Source organism: Gymnoscopelus microlampas, assembly GCF_963454915.1.
Source record: "Gymnoscopelus microlampas genome assembly, chromosome: 9".
Taxonomy (NCBI): Eukaryota; Metazoa; Chordata; class Actinopteri; order Myctophiformes; family Myctophidae; genus Gymnoscopelus; species Gymnoscopelus microlampas.
In genome coordinates this window covers 22969850-22992228 of record NC_139946.1, presented here as the reverse complement: position 1 = coordinate 22992228, position 22379 = coordinate 22969850, and the positions used below count along the sequence as shown (strand labels likewise).

Here is a 22379-nt window from a genome sequence, read left to right as displayed (position 1 = left end):
AATGTAATGCTCTATTTTATACATCCTATGACAGTGCTGCACGAAAGCATTTTGACAAATGTTGAAAACATACTGTCCCAGTGACTACTTCATGACTCAGAGCATTAGCTTTAATATTATACTGAGTGCATACTAGACTACAGACTGACCAGGCCTTGTGGTTCAGACTGTTCTTCAAGAAGTTGATGGCTCCCTCTGACAGACCAGGGTAGCAGCAGCCGAACTGGATCTTCCCTTTCTTGATGTTCTTGTCCCGCTCCCAGTTATGGTCTGCATGGAATGGACTGTCTGCACTCAACCTGGGAGGAGCCAAGGGAGGCATTTTGCCCCACAATTAACCATTAAATGTACCAAAATGGTTAGTAAAACAAATCTAAAGCAATGTTAACCACTTAAACCCTATAAGCAATTTTAACCACTTAAAACCTATATCAGTGGTCCTTACACTTTTTAATTTCCAGGACTGAGAATGTACAAACAGAACCAAATGGACCCGTAAGAGTCCATTTGTACTCTCTCAAAATGTAAGGGTCTATTTAGAACCCCTTCAAGGAACCCTGAGGGTCCTTGGACCCCACTTTGAGAACCACTGCCCGACTTCGTTCACCGGTGTCCCCAGGGGTACCTCTACCCCTCTTCCTCTTCGCAGAAAATAGTCAATCTACAAGCTTTGAGCTAATAGATTTGTTTTTCTGCAAATGATCGCCTATTATGATATGCCCAGAATAGGGACGCTGGGTTCATGTGGTTAAAATAAACTATGGTATTTTTGAAGGACATACAAATTAAACAACTTTAAGTCCATGATGATGAAATAACTGTATATTTGAAAAAAGTGATTGGACCAGATCATCTATATTTTGGAGATACTGAAGGATACATTTTAATTAACGACTATCTTCTAAAAGGGAAGCAAAAGTTTTGAAGTACGGATGCTAAAACATAATGCTTTTACTCAAACCAACATGAATTTCAGCTAAGCTGTATTTCCTATATTTCTTTACTTACATGATAAATGCCAGAACTCCAACAGCCCAAATGTCAGTCTCGGGCCCAACACCTTGTCCTTCCAGGATCTCCGGAGCTTTAGGAAGGACAATGTAAACTGACAGAACAGACAGAGAGGGAACATTTTTTTGACACTTCAAAAAAATGCTGAAAATATGATGTTCACCCACATGCTATATTTGCATTCATTAGAAATGAATTTGAATAAGTAAATGGGAAAATAAATAAGAAAAGATAGACTTAGTGGCTTGTTAAGCTATGGTAGCTAAGTTGAACACAGAGTGATGGTGATGAGGTTAGGTTGAGTTATATCCGTCCATCAATCGCTTTCCCGTGATGTTGATGCATATACCTTTGCTGGTGTATTCTGTTGAAGGTCATGACAGTCACAAAGGGGATTAGTACACTAGAAACATCTACAGAAAGTTCTACTCTACAAAAAGTCTAAAAGTCTACAACAAACCTACAAACATTCTCCAAGTCTCCTCCGTTGATGCATGAAATACGTCACTATACGGTTACCTTTGTTTTCAGGCAGCCCTTGGATGTGTTCTATGTTGAGTGGCTGTCCCGATGTGAAGGACTGGGCGGAGCCAAAGTCGACGATCTTCAACTTGTTGTGGTCGTCCACCAGCATGTTGTCTGACTTGAGGTCCAGGTGGACGACGCGGCGACTGTGCAGGTAGTCCACGGCGCTCAGGATCTGAACCAGCAACTCTGCAACGTGCGTCTCGCCGTACAGGTCTCTGTGACGTGCAGAGAAGAGACACGAAGAGACTATTCTACTGTCCACGCTGCTTTTTCCACTCATTTGTTGCAGGTTGCTTTGAGAACATAACATACATCTTTATCGGTCCAAGAGGGAAAAGGGGTAGTCACAGCAGCTAGGATTAGCATATGCGGTACAGTCGATTTGTCTACAACAGTGGTTTTCAACCCTTTCCATATCAAGGTCCATTATTTATTTGGCATTTGAGTCACGGACCACCATTTAGACTCTTGGACCGAAGACTTAGAATATTTTGTTGTCGTTGGATAAGATTTTGTCCACAATTTCATGGTGTATTGATGTGGTACCATAGGAGAGATAACAGGCAAACATTGATCAGAATAACAATTCTTCTACATTCTCTAATTGTGTACACTTCTTGTAAATTAAGTAAGGCAGATGTTTAACAATAATTTAACTCTTGAGAGCGTAAAATGAAACTGGTTCCATTTTACGTTCTCAAGAGTTAAGGACTCTCTGGCCACAGTTGCCCACCTGTCTCTCTACTATCCTATCTAAATAAAGCAAAAGAAATATTAGAAAAATGAGTCTGATTCTGAGCCTATACCTTTCTGCCAGGTTGTAGAGCAGCTCCTTGCCAGGACACAGCTCCTCCACCAAGACCAGGTAGCTGCGGGTGATGTAGGCTGTGTGCAGCTGGACCAGGTGGGGGTGGTGGAGCCTCTTCAGCAGCTGGTACTCCCTCAACACCATCTGTCTCTGCTCTGGACCGTAGGGCGTGATCTTAGCAGCAAACGCTCCACTCTGCTCATCCGTGCACTGGGTTATTACGCTGAAACGACCCCTGTGATGACAGAGAGCAGGGAGAGAGAGGGATGCTAGGTGGAAAGAATAATGGTAAAAAAAAAACATGACACCGTCGTACAACAAAGTATAAATCAGGCTTAACTGGGATTATATCTGGTTACTTTTTGGACAGCAGCATTCATTAGTGAGAACTCACCTGTTTATCTCCGACAAGAAGCTGTAGGTCTTGTGTGTGGGCGTTGGTCTCAGTAGAGTGACTTTAGTCGCTGGGTACTCAGTCTGAATGAGAGGAACATGAACCTCTGCAGCGGAGAGAGTACATAGACAGGACAGACAAAGTTGGAATCATCTTTAACAAGGCATATTTGAATCCCAGCTGTGTTGTGATACGTTGTAATCTTATATTTTGCTATTTTTTTAAAATGTGTGGAGAAAAATAAATAAATGTTTTTTATGAGCCTATAATGGCATGCCCAAAATAGGGATGCCGGGTTGAAAGTGGTTAAAAAAATCACTTCTGATGCAAAATTTAAATTAAAAAAACATATTTGGTTACGGAACAAGAAACTTCCCAAGTAGAAAGATCAAATACTGTACACCCAAACAAACATGACAGTTAACAACTTCAATTTTGAATTTCCTTGCCTTCAGGATGAGTCGCCATAACTATGGGTTGGGAAGGGTCACTGAAAGGTCCTGCTCCCTTCTCGGTGAGGCAGCCCACCCTAAACACGTAGGATGCCCCTCTGGGCAAGTCCTTCACAACGCAGCAGCTGTCCGTCACCTCCTCTGCCAGAACCCTCCATTCCCCACCTGAGGATAACTCCCACGGATAAGATCAACTAGGACATTACAGTTACGTATGTACTCACCACATTTCAGTCAGGACAAACTAATGAATGGATCAAATATTTTCATTGAATTTAAAATTAGCAATATATTTATTTTCGTTTGGCGATGAATTGGACCTAGTTTTAGGTACTTTGAGAAAGCACTTTACATTTCCCTACCAATAAGGACTCTAAATCCCCCCCGGTACATAACAGTAGATCCAAAACGACAAGTTTTAAAGCAACAGCAAGCAGCAGCAGCAGCACAGACAGCAGTAGGCAGCAGCAAACAGCAAGCCAGGAATGAGCAATGCAACTTCCCCATTTAAATGGGGTGCGCTATTATGAAGTGAGTATGTGATTGGTTGAGAACAGAAGCATGGAGCTGAGACCTACCAATGGTCAGCCAGCAGCAACTGCACTGAGTTCCCTAACAGAACTTGCTCTGCGCATGTACCATGAGCACCGCTCATTGAACTAGTGGCATGTTGGCTGTAAAAATGCTGCGTATGTGAATTTGAAAGGCTGAAGGAAGTTTGCTCTTGAGATTAAGGCTTCCTTGCGAAGTAAAAGAAAGAAAAACAACAAAAACAAGAAATTTGGTGCTGATTTGTCCAGCAGTTTGTGAGATTAGCTCCACACACACACACCAAAAAATGGATTCATGTGGATCTCTCACACACACACACACACACACACACACACACACACACACACACACACACACACACACACACACACACACACACACACACACACACACACACACACACACACACACACACACACACACACACACACAGCTGTGTAAAATCACCAAAATAGCTTATTGCATCTCAACAACTTATTAGAGACTTTATGCATTTGTTACACCTAATACTGATGCATCATCTGTGTCACCCACCCTCTGTACTGTACTGGACACAATAAATGGGTGGATCACTGGACTGGACCGCTTTCCACACCAGCAGAACTCCTCCTCCTTCCATTTGCATCACATCAGCCCGGCTGGGTCGGGCTGGGAGTTCTGAAGGGACAGGTAACAAACTGTGGTACAAAGACTCAGAACCAGGTTTAGAGCACAATAAGCATGGCTATGTTAGAGAAATAGCTTCAATGAGAGGATGTAATCTTTTGTACCTTTACTCTTCCTGAATGCAGGTATTTTAAAGGCAGACAAGAATTTGGAAGCCTTGTTTTTAGGGCTCTCAATGCCAGTAATGCGCTTTCTTTCAGGTGTTGTGGGTGATGTTCCTTTTACTATGGGTCCTGTGACATAAGGCATACGACACAGCACAGCAACCCCACAATGAGTGACGAATATACTCAAGAAAACAATCATTGCAAATATTTTCAATAGTCAATAGTAGCCTAATACAATGCCTCAACTTAATCCATGATTGTAAAGTATTCGGAATGACACTGACCTTTACTCACATCCTCCTTACTGGAGGATTTGAACAGTTTGGTGAGGCTGGAGGCTGAAGCTCTCATCTTTTTCCTCAGCGACATGGTGGGTGTGTCTGGCTTCATGATCTCCCCCAGCGTGGGTCCCAGCTCTGCGTCGTCCAACTGGGAGTAAGAACGGGCTGTCCAGGACTGCCTGCGGAAGATATTCAGCAATCCCAGCTTGGGTGACTTCCCTGAGGGCTGTCTGATCTCAAGGGCAGGAGCAGACGCATGCCTCTGTAGGCCCTGGCTTGCCTTCTTGTCTTTGGCCCTAGGAGGTCTCTCTGGGGCTTGGAGAGAAGAGAGGCTGGCGCTGGGACTGGGGCTGGGTGTCATTTGTAGGGTCAAGTTAGGGTTTGAGCGTGTGCGATTCCTTGGTGGCGCTTGAGGAAATGAGCCCCTGGGTTTAGATTCTCCCGCAGCTTGCTGAAACGAACAAGGGGACGGTGAGGTCACAGGCTCGTATCTGGGCACAGGTCGGCCAGGGCTCAGCTCCTCAAACGAGCCTAGTCTGCTGGAGAACCCTGAGCCAGGCCCATGCTCCAATATCAACGACTCAGTCGAGGAACCGTGGGAACCAGCGAGGTTAACCCCAGACACTGGCCTCTGATCCATCCTGGGACTCCGTCTCGCTCCGGCACAGAGACCAGAGCCAGCAGGTATGCCCCCAAGCAAGGTATTATTACCCTGTACAGGGGCAACAGAACCTCTTCTCCTGGTGGCCCGAGCAGCACTCGGTGGAGCCAGCAAAGTCATCCCCACCACCTCATCATCTGTAAAGTCCTCCTTCAGACTCTGAGTGCCCTCCTCCTCTGCTGGCGCCATGCGGCGCCTGGGTGAACCGGGAGACCGTCGGGACTCATCCAGCGACCTGCTCCTCCTGTGAGGCAGCATGTTGGAGTGGGAGAGGCCGACTCCGCTGTCGAATGAAGTTGACTTCTGCATGACAGGTTGGATGGATCCCCGTCTCTGGCCGCGGCCGACCTCCGTCTCGTCCTCGACGTACTCGATGAGAGGCTCGTTGAGGCGTCCAGAGAGGCTGCTGCGCAGCGGCTTGCGGCCTCTCTCCTGCTTCTTGGCCTGGAATTTGTCCCGGAGCGTCAAGTGTCTGGCGGACATGGGCGACAGCTGTTGGGAGTTGCTATAGAAGGTGCTGCGGATGACGCTGCCGCGGGGGATGCGCCCCCCCTCGCTCCCCGAGCCCTCGTCCCCTTCAGACAGGTAGAGGGAGGGGCTACTGTCCCTGCTGACCCTACGCTCCTTTTGGGATGTGTTTTGGAACGACGCTTCTGACGAGGCGACCGATTGCCTGCTTACGCTCCTCTCCAGTATGCTTCTTCTTCCACCAATCTCACTGTCCTCTTCCTCACCCATTGTTACTTCCTCCTCCTCTTCTTCTTCTTCGTACAAACAGCGTTTGGCAAAGGGTTCTGGGATCCGGGCTCTCTCCATGAGTGGATCGTAGTCATCTTCTGTCTCGTCCTCTTCCTCCTCGGTGGGGCTGTAGTGCTGGAAGAAGTCCCTCGAGTCGGCCTCGTCGTACTCCGATGATGAACCGCTGCTCAGGGAGCTGCTGCTCTGTTCCTGGTGCTCCCGGGGGACTGTCACCGCTGTTTCCCTCAGAGGAGCATCCAGTAGCTCGGGGATGGACCTCAGTGTCAGCACTGAACCGATGCATGTCAAAGAACGCTGGAGGGAGGGGGGGGGGGGGGGGGGGGGGGGGGGGGGGGGGGGTTAAAACAAGTATGTATTAATTCATAGTTCAGAATTAAAAGAGATCACCTTTGTTAGATTACCAACATCACAAATTGATGGCACTTCATGGACTGCAATATAGGGAAACTCACCTGCCATTTCCTCTTTGACACGAAGGCTTTCAGATTCCTTGTGTTGATGTCTTCAGTGTCTTCCCCTGCATGCTCATCCTGACAGCATATTCAATGATGGTGTTTATTGATATGCTATGTTGTACTATATGAGTTACTTAATGAATCAAAACATGAACATGACTGAACAAAACTAGAATGCGGTATTCTGTATTCTTCTCACCTGGAACCATTCATGTGCCAAGCATTCCAAAGCCGAAGGCCTCTTCCTAAATGGGATAAACATTAGAAATATGTAAAATAAAATGTATTTTATTTTTTATTTTTAATAAGGATTTAAAATGTTAAATTAAACAATTTTGCTAGCCTTAGCTCCTTTCGTAGGATTATTAACTTAGTGTGTGACTGGGTTTGTGTTTGTCCCTGTCCATTATAATTAGATTAATAACGGTGTAGGTTCCTCACTCTGGGTCTGGCTGCAGGAGTGAGCGGAGGAAGCTCTGGGCCTCAGGGCTCCTGTTGATGACATCAGGGGAATCCCAGTTGAGGGTCCCCTCCCCCACTCTCAGCAGTGTAGCGCGATCCGTCTCACCCACAAATGGACACCGGCACATCAGACTACGAGGAGCCACAAGGAAATGTTTATCGGAAGCCTAATGAGTTACATCAACAGTGTTCTCATGGGTAATATAACATTTCAAGAGACTTGAGTATGTACTGAAAGTACAGAGATACTCACAACAGATAGGCCATAACACCCACAGACCTGGCAGGAAAAAAACACAGTAGTACATTTCTGTAATCCTGTATCATCTCATTTCCCTTTCCCTATCTCAAAATGAACATGGCTTAATGGGGTAGGCAGTAGGTAGTAATAGTCAATTGCCACATTAGGACTGGGGGGGAAATAGAGTTAAGTGGTTAAATGTTGCAGATGTAGCATGACAGATCATAAAACTCACCATATATCAGAGGCTTTAGTGACTGGCTCTTGATGAACAATCTCAGGGGCAACAAACTCTGGTATACCAAACTTGCTGTACTGGTGTCTGGATGAGTCCATTTCTTGGCAGAAGCCAAAGTCACAGATTTTGATTTCGTCTCTGGGTGGATACACCATCAGGATGTTGTCAGGCTGTGGGGATTTACAAAATTTAACTTTTACAAAAGTTATTTTGGGCACGTCAACAATCTAAAAAATATCTCAAATAGCCCACCTACATGCTCACAATGCGTTGTGAGCTTGTTTGCTATTTTCACGATTTCGCTATTTTAAAAAAAATGTGTTAATGTTAAAACAGTAATGCTAAATGCTAAAGGGACAATAAAAAATTACTTTGATGTCCAGATGCAAGATGTTCATGCCATGAATGTGACCAACTCCTTCCATGACTTGAAGGATGTACAACTGGACCTGAAATGAAAATGCAAGATTGATGCAATCATCATCTGCTACATCAACTAAACAAACAAAACATTGAAGAAAAAACAGCAACATATATTATATACAAAAAAACAAATATACATGTTTTTATACATAAGACAACATTTTACCTCTCTCTCCGTGACTGATCCCTTCAGTAACAAATGATCAAGCAGTCCATGAGAGCAGCAGCTGCAAATATTGTTACGGAATATTCATGTATTTATTTTTATTAAGCTTTATTTATTTATTTTCGGAGGACACATTAAAACCACGAAAGCATCTGTGTCATTTTAGATTTTAGCTATATATATATATATATATATACACATAAATAAACATAAGTGCAACTGCAATTTTGTTTTACATTTTTGGAAAATCTTGAAAGTGCTTGAAATGTTTTGGACAATTTAGATTTTTTTTAACACAAATGTTCTTTTCTGGGGGGGTCCCTGGCACAAAACATTTTCAGTTGGGGTTCCACGGCCAAATACATATCAACTTAGGTGGTATTTGGTGCAAAACAGTTTGAGAAATACTGATTTAGAAGTTTTCAAGTTTGTGGCTTGAATTTTCAAATAAAAAAGTAACAATCAAATTAATTCAAAATGCTTACGTTAAATGCCACATGACAAAAACAGCAAGATTCATGTTATAGAATTAAACTCTCCCAGGGTATAACTGAGTTCAGTCTGAGTGCCGATTTATAATAATACAACACAGAGCAATCTCTGTGTTGGTTATAATGTCATAATGTCATCATACAAACAAGAATAACATCACAAAAGCAAAACAATAGGCCTATATCATGCATATATTTACGATACCAACACATTTCTTTTGCAATAATCGCAGAGTCATTATGTATAATGCTAAACTACTAAATGCCTAAATGTGACATGAGAAGGATACACTTCAGTGACCAGGATGAGAGTGCGTCTGGTGCAGAAGAAATCCAGCAGACAGGCCACTCTGGGATGAGCAAGGCGGGACAACAGATCTCTCTCCTGGAAAGCGCGAGTCCTGGTTCTGCTTCTCAGTGGCAGGAATTTGGCAGCAAAGCCTTCACCCGTCCTTCTGTGGACTACACGCTTCACCACCCCAAACGTTCCCCTAAAGCACAGGGAGATGATAGAGGCCATATAATATCCCTGAAAAGGCGACGTCCAATAAGAGCAAAGTATACAGTAACTAAGATATTCACCTTCCAATTTCCTCATGGACGTCATAGACAGAAAATAGCTTTCTCCTTTTCCCCAGCTCCACCTCCCTCTCCTGAGATTCCAGTTCAACTACAGAAAAACAAATGGGATGTTGAGATGCTTCAAGCACAATGGTCTCTTGCTTCCAATGACTAACTTTAATTCAACTACTGATTCAAAGTTCATACTTTGTTTTCACATCTGTTAGTAAGTTTATGTCATACACTCATCCGCAAAGCTCATTTATATTCGAACAGAAGAGCTGTCTGTGCACAGCAGCACATTCTAAGTCTCACCTTCCACCACGGTAAGCTGGGCCTGGCATGAGTCATGACCAGACTCATTGAAGGCAAAGCAGGTGTAGATGCCACTGTCCTCACCCTCTGGGCATACAATGGTCACTGAGCAGCGGGCACCGAGCTGCACTATCTCCACATTTTCATTAGCAGACAGCTCCTCACCGTCCTCCAATCACACAAGAGAACATCATTTTTGATTAGACTCATTTTGGTCATTCAGTTTTTGACGTAAAATTCTCTTTGATCTATAGAAGCCTTACCTTGTACCACTGTATCTGCGGGGTTGGCTTTCCTGTGATGATGGCAGTAAAGACAGCTGATTGGCCGGGGTCTACGCAAAGGTCCTCAGCGGGGACCTGGATGGAGGGCGGAGCTGGACAGGAAGTTGCTTAGTGAGCACCGGTAATATGAAAACACTCACAGGAATAAGGAACTCTGAAGTTTGAGTGACAAAAATACCATCTGGAATGTCCTGCATAGACTCTGAGATATAGAGCTCTTCCTCCTCTTCCTCTGGATAATAAACAGGTTCTTGCATCACCTGCTCTACAGATGGAACGGTGACACCAGCCTCCTCAGGGTTATGCTCAGGTCTGGAGGGAAGGACAAGATGTCAAGAGGCTATGTATGTGTATTCAGCAACAATATATGAAAAAAATCACACCCAGTGTGAAGTGGGCGGTGTGGTCATCACAGACGCATGACTCACTTAAAAAAAAACATAAATGTGTTTTTTTTAAGTGCATAAAAATGTATAGGACTATGCACATGTGTCATGTGTCTCGCTAGCCAATCACAGTACAGCAAGTGGTCATCACAGTGATGGAAGCTCACTTAAAGAAAATTATAGATTTGCATTGAATGTGTAGGGGTTAGGGGTGTACAATGGGTGGCCAATCACAGTGCAGGGTTAGGGGGGTACAATGGGTGGCCAATCACAGTGCAGCAAATGTCAATGTCCCAACCTCACATATAGGGGGCGGTTACACCGTCCAAAAATCTTTCTAAGTGTCCAGGGCCCTCGAGGAGGTGGGCGCCTGCCTTCCTGGTTCTCAAAAAAAAAATCAAAAATATTTCTAAGTGTCCAAGGCCCTCGAGGAGGTGGGCGCCTGCCTTCCTGCCTCCGGGAATTTTCTTGCAGGTGCCTGGAAGGCCCACCTGTGCCATCGGATAGTTATGCCCAGGACAGAGGCCTCTTCCTGGGGTAGCGATGGGTTCAGCGAGGCCCAAAATCCTGGTTCTCAAAAAGGTTGAGATTTTCGGCCTGGGGTCCCCCAGGGGGTCCCCGAGAACCTCTGGAGCCCATGCAGACACTTAGAAACATTTTAGATTTTTTTTGGAGAACCATGATTTTGGCCCTCGCTGAACCCATCGCTACCCCAGGAAGAGGCCTCGTCCTGGGGTAGCGATGGTTCAGTGAGACCCAAAATCCTGGTTCTCAAAAAATATATATATATATTTCTAAGTGTCCAAGGCCCTCGAGGAGGTGGGCGCCTGCCTTCCTGCCTCCGGGAATTTTCTTGCAGGTGCCTGGAAGGCCCACCTGTGCCATCGGATAGTTATGCCCAGGACAGAGGCCTCTTCCTCGGGTAGTGATGGGTTCAGCGAGGCCCAAAATCCTGGTTCTCAAAAAAGTTGAGATTTTTGGCCGGGGGTCCTCTGGGGACCTCTGGAGCCCATGCAGACACTTAGAAACATTTTAGATTTTTTGGGGAGAACCATGATTTTGGCCCTCGCTGAACCCATCGCTACCCCAGGAAGAGGCCTTGTCCTGGGGTAGCGATGGTTCAGCGAGGCCCAAAATCCTGGTTCTCAAAAAAAAATCAAAACATTTTCTAAGTGTCCAAGGCCCTCGAGGAGGTGGGCGCCTGCCTTCCTGCCTCCGGGAATTTTCTTGCAGGTGCCTGGAAGGCCCACCTGTGCCATCGGATAGTTATGCCCAGGACAGAGGCCTCTTCCTGGGGTAGCGATGGGTTCAGCAAGGCCCAAAATCCTGGTTCTCAAAAAAGTTGAGATTTTTGGCCGGGGGTCCTCCAGGGGGTCCCCGGGCACTTCTGGAGCCCATGCAGACACTTAGAAACATTTTAGATTTTTTGGGGAGAACCATGATTTTGGCCCTCGCTGAACCCATCGCTACCCCAGGAAGAGGCCTCGTCCTGGGGTAGCGATGGTTCAGCGAGGCCCAAAATCCTGGTTCTAAAAAAAAAAATCACACCCAGTTTGAAGTGGCCGGTGTGTGGTCATCACAACATGACTCACTTTAAAAAAAGGATACATGACTTTTTTTAAAGTCCATACTACTATTCATAGGGCTGCACATGTGTCATGTGTTTCGCTAGCCAATCACAGTCCTGAATTTGCAAAGTCAGCCAATCACATTACAGTTAGTGGTGATGACACTAGCTGTAATGTGATTGGCTGATATGAAAAAAGTATCGATTTGCATTAACAATGGATGGGTTAGGGGGTACACACATTTTTTGGTCGGTGTCCAAAACTCACTTATAGGGGGCGGCTACACCGCCCCAAAAACATTGGGGAAGCTGATCACACCGTTTCCTCATTCCACAACAATGGCACAAAACAAAATAGAACAAGACATGTTTCAACCACGGTTGGTTTCTTAACCATCGTGTTTCTTGTGTCTGGTGTTAAGTAATAAGACCTTTATTGACAGGGGTGCACATAACTGGTGCGCAGGTGCGCATGCGCACCCAAAATAAAAAATGCGCACCACATCAGGCGACGCGAGGCGCTTTTGCGCACCAACAGCTGGGACAGGAATTTCCAAGCTTTTATTTTTTAGCAAAACTAAAAAATAAAAGCCTGGAGATCGAGGCTAGGAATTTACTTCCTGAAGCCACTCACACAATCACTCTAAAGCACCCGTCGGCCCCATGTACAGCCATTAGGCACAGGGGTAGAGATATGACTCGCGTCGCCTCGCATCGCCTCGCATTGCCTCGCTGCGTGCACGCAGCCAGCAGCGGCTGTTAGAGGCACTCGTCACCGATGATGAACGCACCGTAAATATTCCGTGAACGTCCCAATCTGGCGGATAAAATCAGCGCAGCAGCACAGGGCACCAACCTTGGGGGCTTTATCTAACAGCGTGAGAAAAGAAACGGCGAAAATCGGCGGAATTTAGAAGCAGAGCGTCCTCTTTTTCTCGCCCCCCCCCCGTTGACAAAACTGTCCGGTGGGCACCGTGCAGTACCCCCCCCCCCGTTGACAAAACGGGACGGGCGCCATGCGCACCAAGTCACATGTCCAGGTGCTCTTCTGCGTACCAGACCTAAAAAGTTATGTGCACCCCTGTTTATTGATAACGTGAGGGAAATTCAGTCACCAAAGGTAGCACAGCAGTTAAGACACATTACAGGGCAAGAAAAAGTACTGTAGAATACAGCGGGGTAAAAAGACATAACATTCAACACCCTCAATAAATGGCAAAAATGTACAACATACAACACTATACACCCTCAACATAGTGCAAGCACAACCTTCATCGCCTCCTCCACCCCATCCAGGGTAGCCCCAACAACACAGCCAGCTTCCCTGATCAGCCTGTTCAGGTTGCTTGTGTCTCTGGCATTAATGTGACACCCCAAACAGGCAAATCGCAAAGAAGAGGGAACTAGAGGGCATCTGAGTTGTCAGTCCAGTCTAGTTTGTTCAAGTGCACTCCCAGGAACTAACTACAGTATGTTAATTTCCCTCCATGCCACTGATGAATCATGATAGATTGATGGATCCTGAAACCAAGGGTTTCGAGGTGATGGAAATGGTGTGGATTATTCTACACCTGCACCAACATTCGATCATAATACATCCTGTGTTAATTGAGGTGAGTGCTGCTGGGTGCTGCCTGCTACACTTAGATGATACGGGGAAACATGTTTTAGCTAAAACTGCCCTCTTCAATGATCTCACTGCGAAAAGAAGGCAACCTCTGTCCTCGTACCTATAAAGAATGAGCACACCATTCAAAATAATAGGGCGACACAGAAAAGAACATGGCAGTGCGTTCATTGAAGTTCAATGGAGAAGTGGCGCCATGTTATATTCGGTTCCTCAAGCTTGATAGTCGGCACATGACACAGTGTCGTATGACACTGGAGCGTAAATCAAGCATTAGAAGTTGCAGAGAAAAATGACAGCGGTCTGAAACCCACTGCATTGTGTGTACAAGGTCTGTAGCTGTGGACTTACTGTTCTGAGAAGAAAATCTTGGCAATAGAGGTAGCACTGAAGTCAGCCTGCAACCATTTCTTCACGAGGGCCGTGGACCAGCCCTCAGAGTCTGCATCTAGAACAACCATAACATTATTCAGACACAGTCTAAAATAACAGGACAATATCTCTATATGACCTATATTTAAAGAATATTAGATATTATTAGACATTGTCTATCCAAAGTGCTTGGTAAAGGAAAAGGTGAGAGAACATACAGTACCTTTACCTTCAGAGTCCAGGGATAGAGATAAAGTTCTTACCTCAAGATTGGCGCTGACAACCCCATTAACCCACCACATCAACAGGGCATGGGCCAAAGCCCCACACCCACAGAGGGTATAGAGGACACCCCCCTAAGCACATGACCATCTCGTATTGACAGAAGTGAACAGTTAGCTGGGCATGCATGGGTGAGAGGAGAAAGGTGAACACAGAAATGAATGTATGTTGAATGGCACTTGTTACTATGAAGATGATGACTTACATGGAAAGGTCCCCATGAGGACTGCTGGACAGGTAGGTTACAGAAAATGGATAGGATATAGCACTCAACTGTGTCCAAAAGTCAAACGGAAAACTCAATTGAGTAATGTGAAGTAATTTCACCAGCACGTATGTGCAAAGTGACAAAAGGCACACAGACATCCTGTCCTGCTGGGCTGGGTGGTGGATCAAAAATGCAGCTATTCAATTATATTCAATTCTATTCTCCATATCTCTGAATGTGAGCAATGAGTGAGTAGCAAGTTAATTGCTTTAGTTATTTGAGCTGTATTTTTTACTAAACGTTTTGGATGATAAGTGACTAAACAATTAATTACTAGTAGCAGGTACTCTATGTTTACATCTCAGCTATTAGCACTGGAAATTCACTAGTTTTACCGACTTTTGGAGCACCGAGATCAATCTAGTGGTCGACATTGATCCAATCCGTTCTAATCCATCTCATCTCTGGAAACAGGAAACATGATGAAACACGCACGCACGCAATGTAATGCAAAAAAAATATATTTTTATGGATTCATGGATATTTGGACATTGGGGGGTATGAGGTTGAATGGTACCAGTGGTATTGATGGTGTCAGTGTGTGTGGAATGGAAGAAAAACGTGATAATCTGGGAATGAAATGCCACAAACTTGAAAGAATGATGAAGGTTTGGGTTTGAGGTGGAGACTGAAGTGTTGAAAAGTGTAAAAAGATATGATGTAATGTAAAGTGAAGTGAAGTGAAGTGAAGTGAAACTGAACAACGGCCATGGCATGTGCTTTCTGAAGCCCCTATTCTTCAAAAAGTGCTTGAACTATAAACTTCGAAAATTACTGTCCTGTGGTATACAACTTATAACACTATTATTACTAATGAGGAAAATCCACGTGAAAACGCTCTTGTGTGTATCCCACCTCTGAACAGGACATTTACTGTACCTTGATTGGGTGGGACTGTCCTACCTTTGGGAGACAAGTCCTGCGGTTGGTCATCCTCAGTGTCCATCGATGGTATGTAGGCGGGACACAGCCCTGCTTTGCACTTGATGCAGCCCAACTGATTCCAAAGCTAAAACAACATAATATATTCAAGGTTTTGAAAATGAAAACGATTCACTTTGAAATACTTGATGTGTGTATTACAGTGCATTCTGATGTAGGTCTCATACCTCACACTCATAATGTCCAATATCTGCCTCTGTTGGCTTCATTATGGTCAGAGTCAAGATTCCACTGCGGGCATCATTCACTATGTGGTATTTCTGCCCGTCAGTCATCTCTGTGCCATCTTTCAACCACCTGCCATATCCAGACATCAACAAGTTTGACACACTGTGTATGGTCAAATATTATACTGTGAGTTAATTTAAGATAACTTCTTTAAGATTGTCCATACCTTATTCGTGGTAAAGGACAGGTGAGAGTAGAGCAGGTGAACTGGATATCCTCTCCTTCCATTAAACAGGTGCTCTCCAGCCGACTCACAAACCTGGGCGGGGCTGTAGAGAAGAAAATGGGTTTTGATTGAGCATGTCACAGCACTCAAATATACAAGATACTGAGCAGTACTCAAAGAAAAGACATGAAAAGATACTTGCACCTTTATAGTCCTTTACGGCCCATTTATATTCAAATTCTGAACGTTTTCGTACAGTATGTACGCATGTGCAGCATTGCTCACATACTTTATACATTACACAATAGCACCACACGGAAACATCATTTTTGTATCCGTAAGCTATCATAAACGTGCACAAAGATGGACGAAATGAAGGCAGACAACGGACATAAGTATTCGTACATGTATTTAACGTAGAGTGAATGAATGGGCCTTGGCCTTAACACATCAAACGAGGAAAGCAAATATATATCTGCACTGTACATGTCGCCTATAATAGTATATACAGTAGCCCTATGCCCGAAGAACAGTTTTTAACCATTGCTGGGTTTTTGAAAAAAAAAAACATTTAAATTCAAATATTGTGAGAATCAGTACCTAAGTTATAATTTGGCAATAAATATGTTACATACATTTTGAAAATCGGTGTTTGAACAGCAAAATCAGCCTGTAGAAAGGGACCCAGAGTATCAAAATATAGCTTGTTTTGAATGCTCGACATTTACATTGTACATTTATTGGGCAATATCTTACCATGTACAGTCAATACAAATACCTACAACTAGCAACTTCCTCCACTCGTGATCTCATGATTCTTCATACCCGCATTACTTAAGTAATTTCCATATGGTTATTTTTAGATTATGGCTAGTAGTAGCCTATGTATCTGAAGTTATCCCTTGTCTGTTGCTCTACCCTTAAGAATGTTCTTCAGCATCACAGCCAAGAGACATACGACAATGATACCAGTGCCCTCTCTGTGGTACTGTATATATACACTCACCCTCCACCACAAGCTTGGCCAGTGTGCTAGCATTGCCCATAGAGCTGGCAGCGTAGCAGACATACTGGCCAGAGTCTTCTGGAGTGATCCCGTCTAGGATGAGGCAGCATGTGCCTGAGCGGTCAGCTGTGATGATGTGACGGGGCCCGTCCTCCAAAGGAAGACCGTCTAGGGAAGAGGACATCGCATTCAAACTATGATAATGTTCAGTGGTGGATAAAGTATTTACTGTACTCATGTAAATACCCAAGTTTTCAAAAGTTAAAATGTCAAAGTACATTTTCTTTTGTGCAAATTTAGAATATATTAAAAAAAGGAAAAGCAGAAATGTTCATGTGAGCTTGTAGAAATAGAGCTCTGATGTTAAGCAAAACATCTGTAGAGAAAATAGAAAAAACAGTTTCCTATTATGACGCTTGATACTGTAAAACCAGAATGCACCGCAGCTGAATAGTAAAGCATTGGAAAATAATATACTGTACTTAAATTTTACCTTTAAACCAGGTGACCACTGGTTTGGGTGTTCCTGTGACCTTGCAGGTCAGTTTGACGGTCTGCCCAATCTTTGTGGTGCTCTCAGACAGGAGGATCTCAAACACTGGTGGGCCTGTTAATAGAAACATAAACAGAAATCACTATAGAACCTATAGACCAGTGGTTCTCAAACTTTTTCATGACACGGACCCCTCCCCCCCAAAATGTATTTGGCCGTCGGCCCCCCATCTGAAATATTTTCTGCCAGGGACCCGATTTGCATGGTTAAAATGTAAGTGATTAAAACATTGCAGATCTATAAGTTGTCTTTCTATTAACTCAAAATAAGACTCACTGTTAGTATTCAGGCTGGAGCGCTGCTGCAGCTCTTTCAGGTCTTTGAGCCAGGAGAGCTTGACCAGAGTGGAGCGACCCTGCAGCGAGTACCTCCTGACTGAACCTCTGTGCTCATGCCACAGCCCCCAGGATCTCTCATCTCCATCCACAGTGTCCTTCACTAACACATCGTTCAGCTAGGCAGGGAGAGGGACGAGGAGAAAGTGCTTCTTCATAATGTAGTATAACTGCACAACTGCCGTCATTTCATCGTTGAATTTTAGTTTTTAAAACCAGTAGGAGACTCAATCATAGAGCTTTACCTTCATTTTGTTCCTGAAGGCATAGGTATCACAGTTCATGCCAGGCTCTCTCTTCAGCTTACACAAGACAACACAATCCTTGAAGAGGAAAACCTGTCTCTGGTGCCCTCTAGTGGCTGTCTTAATCTCTGGCGTTTCTTCCCACACAGTAAGAACACCCTGGTAGAGAGAAATCAAACAGTGACATGGTGCCACCAGTATTCTATTGTTCATAACATAACATAACATAACATAACATAACATAACATAACATAACATAACATAACATAACATAACATAACATAACATAACATAACATAACATAACCTACACCACATAGGACTATGGTGTAGGTATACTCTATACCTACTACACCATAGTAGTGTAGGTATACTATACTCTACCTAAGCAAGGGTCAGAGTGAATTATTGTCGGAATCAGCCGAGCAACAAGGGCGTCTATCACCTTTACAATGCACTAGACACCTGGGAGATGGATTTCTGACGTGCAGCACCACACCTCACGTCCTCATCAGCTCCCAGTACTTACTTAATGTCAATAAGAACGTTTTTTTCCTGAGTCATAAGAACTTTGTTCAGATGCCGGATGGAAAATAATTGTAGCCCCTTACCAATCCATGCTACTCGGTGAGTTGACAGTGATGGAGATCAAATCTAGACCCTTGCGTTTCAAAGGCAAGCGGCACACACTATTTCCTTGAATCAAACATGCATTCGAACTAATGAGGCTTAATTATTGTCTCAACAGAGTACATAATGCGATTCCTTCGACATGACAAATGTATAAGTATTTAGTGTATGTTGGATCACTGTTGTAGGATGCATACAGTATATTGGTTACCTGTCGTACAGGTTCCCCCAAGGCAGACAGAGGAGCTGGGTAGTTCTCTATGACGGAGACCTGATGCATGTTGTCAGACCTCCAGGGCAGACAGGAGACCAGAGAGAAGGCATCCTCCAGCAGACAGCAGCTTTGGCCACTTTTGGCTTTGTTCTTGATTAGCTCCTATAAACAACAAATAAGTAAATACAGTATAAGAATACAAAAGTATTACCAGTATATGAATACTTTTTTCAATAAAAAGATAACTTGCTCTATGTGGGTAAGATGAAGTAAAGATAAGATAAAGTAAAAGCTAATCAAAACAAAAAAAGGCATATAGCACATGTATCAAACATTAAATTTATAGGACAGATAACTACAGGCTTATTTAACAATTAACAGCCATTTTAAAAATAGACGTTATATTCATCAATTACAGGGTCAACAATAAAGTAAAAAGTGAAAACGGACCTTGAGCAAGGCTTGGTAGGTTTGAATTCTCTCCACTGGTCTCTGAAGGAATGTGAGGACATCCATGATGGAAGCATGACTACTAGATTCTGTTGATTCCTGAAATGTGATTATGGCAGACCAAATACATTGATTAACCAATTGATTAAACAATTTAGTAATAACATAGCATATAACATTTCAAACAGTTAAGGAACATAGCATAACATATTAAAAGGTATTTGTATATACAGTATAGTATATATTTTTGAAGCACCTTGAGATATTGTTGTATACTCTTGTCGGTCACACAGGCCTCTGCTTGTGTTTGGCCCACCATGAAGTGGAGATACTTCTCAAGGTCTTCTGCGTGCTTCATCAGATGCATGGCAACGTCATCATCTGTGGCACAGACACTCAGTCCGGGCAGAATGGACCTGGCAAGATGTTTAGCCCATTGATTATGATGACTTACATTTGACCTCACTGCTGACCATTTCACAAAACCTTTGCATTTCAGTATACGATAATATTCTAATTTAACTTGCTTGAGATGGGCAATCCAAAACAATTATTTTGTGTAGCTTTGTATTATCAAATATATGTTAATGTCTCCGCCAGTATGGTGGAGAGTATGTTTTCGTCTCCGTCCGTCCGTGTGTGTGTCCGTCTCAGCCAAGCTAACATTGGTCAAGCTTCACGTGACACGTGACAATATGTTGTCACCAATGCTTTGATTGGCTAGCGAGACGCATGATGAAATAAAAACCTATAAATTTCACAACGTACTTCAAAAAATCATTTATATTTTTAGCGGCGCTAGCCGCTCTATACCTTTAGGTATAGAGCGGATATTAGCCCTCTATACCTGGCTTTTGCGTCAACGTTCTGATTGGTCAGGCCCGCCAAGGTTCTGATTGGTCAGGTCCGTCAACGTTCTGATTGGTCAGGCCCGCCGAGGTTCTGATTGGTCAGGTCCGTCAACGTTCTGATTGGTCAGGCCCGTCGAGGTTCTGATTGGTCAGGTCCGTCAACGTTCTGATTGGTCAGGCCCGTCAACGTTCTGATTGGTCAGACCGGTCAACGCTCTGATTGGTCAGACCCGTCAACGTTCTGATTGGTCAGACCCGTCAACAAAGTGATTCACGTGACACATGGCTATAAACACATTAGAAACACATATCGATGACAAAATGTATCAAGGCGCCGCTACCTTCACACAGGGTGTGATTTTTTGAAGTGAGCTTCCATCACTGTGATGACCACTGTTGTTTCTAAATATGAATGGGGTGTGATTTTTTGTCTCCGCCAGGAGAGTTTTACCCTCCGTGTGTGTGTCCGTCTCAGCCAAGCTAACATTGGTCAAGTGACACGTGACAATATGTAATATAAATAGGTAAGACAGGATTAATCAGGAACAGTACTGGCGGAGACCTGTGCTCCGAGGAGCACATTTTCTAGTTGTTTCTTTTTTCATGCATTTTAAAACAAGGATTGATTTGAAAAGTCCAGCTGAAAATAGTCCCTGGAGATTCTTTTAAATTTGAAAGGAAAGGAATAGAGAATAACATGTATTGATGGCCGTATGGTCATACGAACACTAGACCTACAGTACACATGTCACTTTATATCTTTGAAAGAATGTACATTTTAATAAATTGTAGCAACTGTATTTAATAATAATCTTACTTTGTTGGTTCAGTTTGTACACTCAGTAAGTTCTCAAAGTAAAAAGCTTTGTGTAAGCCCTGTGTAATGAGCACACATTACTTCTCATGCAGGTCCATGATGTCTTTGATGTTCCTGAAGATGGTCTCTCTCTGGTTGAGGACACTCATGGGAACATGGCGGCTGCTCTCCAGATGATGCAGCTGGTGTAAGGTGAACTCCTTCATCTCCTTCACAAACTCCTCTTCCCCATCAACCAGTCCCTGAACCAGTTGACTAAAGACAGAGGGCAATTCATTTGAAGAAGATACAGAATATCGTTGTTGTCAGGCAGAAACCTCTTATGTCCATATTTTAACTTTTTGTGTTTTTTCGTAAATTAACGCCCTACTTGATCATACTACAGCGTCACACAAACGCATCAAAAGTAGCAGATATACAAGCTCGAAACACGGCGCAGAGACGATATGTTATAATGTAGCTAATGTACTATATAGGGGAGCCATTGGTTGGATTCTATTCTAAGAGTTGAGACCCTGGTGAAAACCTGGTGTTTTTTTTACATATTCTATTCCAGGAGAACAGATGTGTCCAAGTCCTGTTGAATACCACACAAATGACAAATACAACATTTGATGAGGAACTTGCAGCTAAGAGCAAAGTGCAATCATTCATAAACAATCATCAGCCCAACATTTTTTTACAGTTTTAAGGAAGATTGGTATAGGAATGAGAGAATGTCACAGTCATAACAGAGAGAGCACAGGTGAAATAGGAAGATGGAGGTAAGGGTTGGTGGTACGATATTTATATGCTGCATTAAAGAGTCCCTGTGAGAGAATAAAAAACAAAATCCACATTGCATCAGTGACTTGTGACTTCAGGCCTAGATATTGAAGCAGTAGGTAACAGCAGAATGCCTGACCTCAAGGTCTTCCTGTACTCCTCTCCAGTACATCCTATTCCATCCAGCTCCTCTTGAGGTCCTCTCAACGATGGGAATGTCTCCTGGCAATTAAAACAAAAGATAGTTACAGTATGTATCATTGGTTAAATACTGTATTTTTGTTATCATTTTATTAATAGTCATCATTAGATTATCTCATATTCACAGTTGTGAACAACCATAGGAAGAAAACTTCTAGCATGTTGGTCAGTCTAGAAGTTATCAAGTTAGTTCTGAAATCTACACATTTTAAAGCCTTAACCTTTATTCCACATGTCCCATGTGTGGTTTAAATCCTCAGAAACATCTACGTTACATAATGGGCCTGGTATACGGAGTACACAACCTACCTTTCTCTTCTTCTCCAGATAGGCTGGGCAGAGCCATCCCTGTCGAGCAGGGTTTGTCTTGGTGGGCTTGGTCCTAACTAGCCATTTGTCAGGATGGACAGAATCCAGAACCTCTACATACTGGCCTTCCTTCAATATAAAGTTATCTTTGCTTCCACCGCTAGGACTGCAGTCGGCTCTGGTCACATAAATGTCAAAGGTCTGAGAGAATACAAAGCAGATGAATGTAACCACTTTATAGTACTTAAAACAACTAAGACCCAGTTTGGGATTTTCATTGACATCCCCTGTGGACAATGGCAGTAGTGTTT

At 43.6% G+C, this 22379-nt stretch overlaps 1 protein-coding gene across 7 annotated transcripts in view; it reads right to left on the bottom strand.

The window, feature by feature from the left end:
* The window catches only part of obscna (obscurin, cytoskeletal calmodulin and titin-interacting RhoGEF a), a 66972-nt gene that overhangs the window by 1562 nt on the left and 43031 nt on the right, over positions 1-22379 (bottom strand). For 6 of the 7 annotated variants that reach the window (XM_084066554.1, XM_084066555.1, XM_084066557.1 and 3 more), the window contains 35 exons: positions 22069-22269; positions 21698-21780; positions 20875-21048; positions 19382-19541; positions 19126-19224; positions 18673-18837; positions 17833-17991; positions 17529-17706; positions 17193-17306; positions 16700-16867; positions 15694-15796; positions 15467-15596; positions 15261-15366; positions 13787-13883; positions 10034-10167; positions 9835-9947; positions 9572-9740; positions 9278-9365; positions 8986-9186; positions 8205-8265; positions 7987-8064; positions 7613-7785; positions 7390-7416; positions 7116-7268; positions 6874-6919; positions 6672-6749; positions 4803-6513; positions 4516-4644; positions 4280-4402; positions 3191-3358; positions 2742-2847; positions 2346-2582; positions 1531-1754; positions 1009-1105; positions 150-299 (listed from right to left, as the gene is read on the bottom strand). In XM_084066554.1, the coding sequence (XP_083922680.1) occupies positions 150-299; positions 1009-1105; positions 1531-1754; positions 2346-2582; positions 2742-2847; positions 3191-3358; positions 4280-4402; positions 4516-4644; positions 4803-6513; positions 6672-6749; positions 6874-6919; positions 7116-7268; positions 7390-7416; positions 7613-7785; positions 7987-8064; positions 8205-8265; positions 8986-9186; positions 9278-9365; positions 9572-9740; positions 9835-9947; positions 10034-10167; positions 13787-13883; positions 15261-15366; positions 15467-15596; positions 15694-15796; positions 16700-16867; positions 17193-17306; positions 17529-17706; positions 17833-17991; positions 18673-18837; positions 19126-19224; positions 19382-19541; positions 20875-21048; positions 21698-21780; positions 22069-22269 (6203 nt within the window). The remainder of the gene's footprint in view (positions 1-149; positions 300-1008; positions 1106-1530; positions 1755-2345; positions 2583-2741; positions 2848-3190; positions 3359-4279; positions 4403-4515; positions 4645-4802; positions 6514-6671; positions 6750-6873; positions 6920-7115; positions 7269-7389; positions 7417-7612; positions 7786-7986; positions 8065-8204; positions 8266-8985; positions 9187-9277; positions 9366-9571; positions 9741-9834; positions 9948-10033; positions 10168-13786; positions 13884-15260; positions 15367-15466; positions 15597-15693; positions 15797-16699; positions 16868-17192; positions 17307-17528; positions 17707-17832; positions 17992-18672; positions 18838-19125; positions 19225-19381; positions 19542-20874; positions 21049-21697; positions 21781-22068; positions 22270-22379) is intronic. The other variant, XM_084066556.1, reaches the window with a different exon arrangement.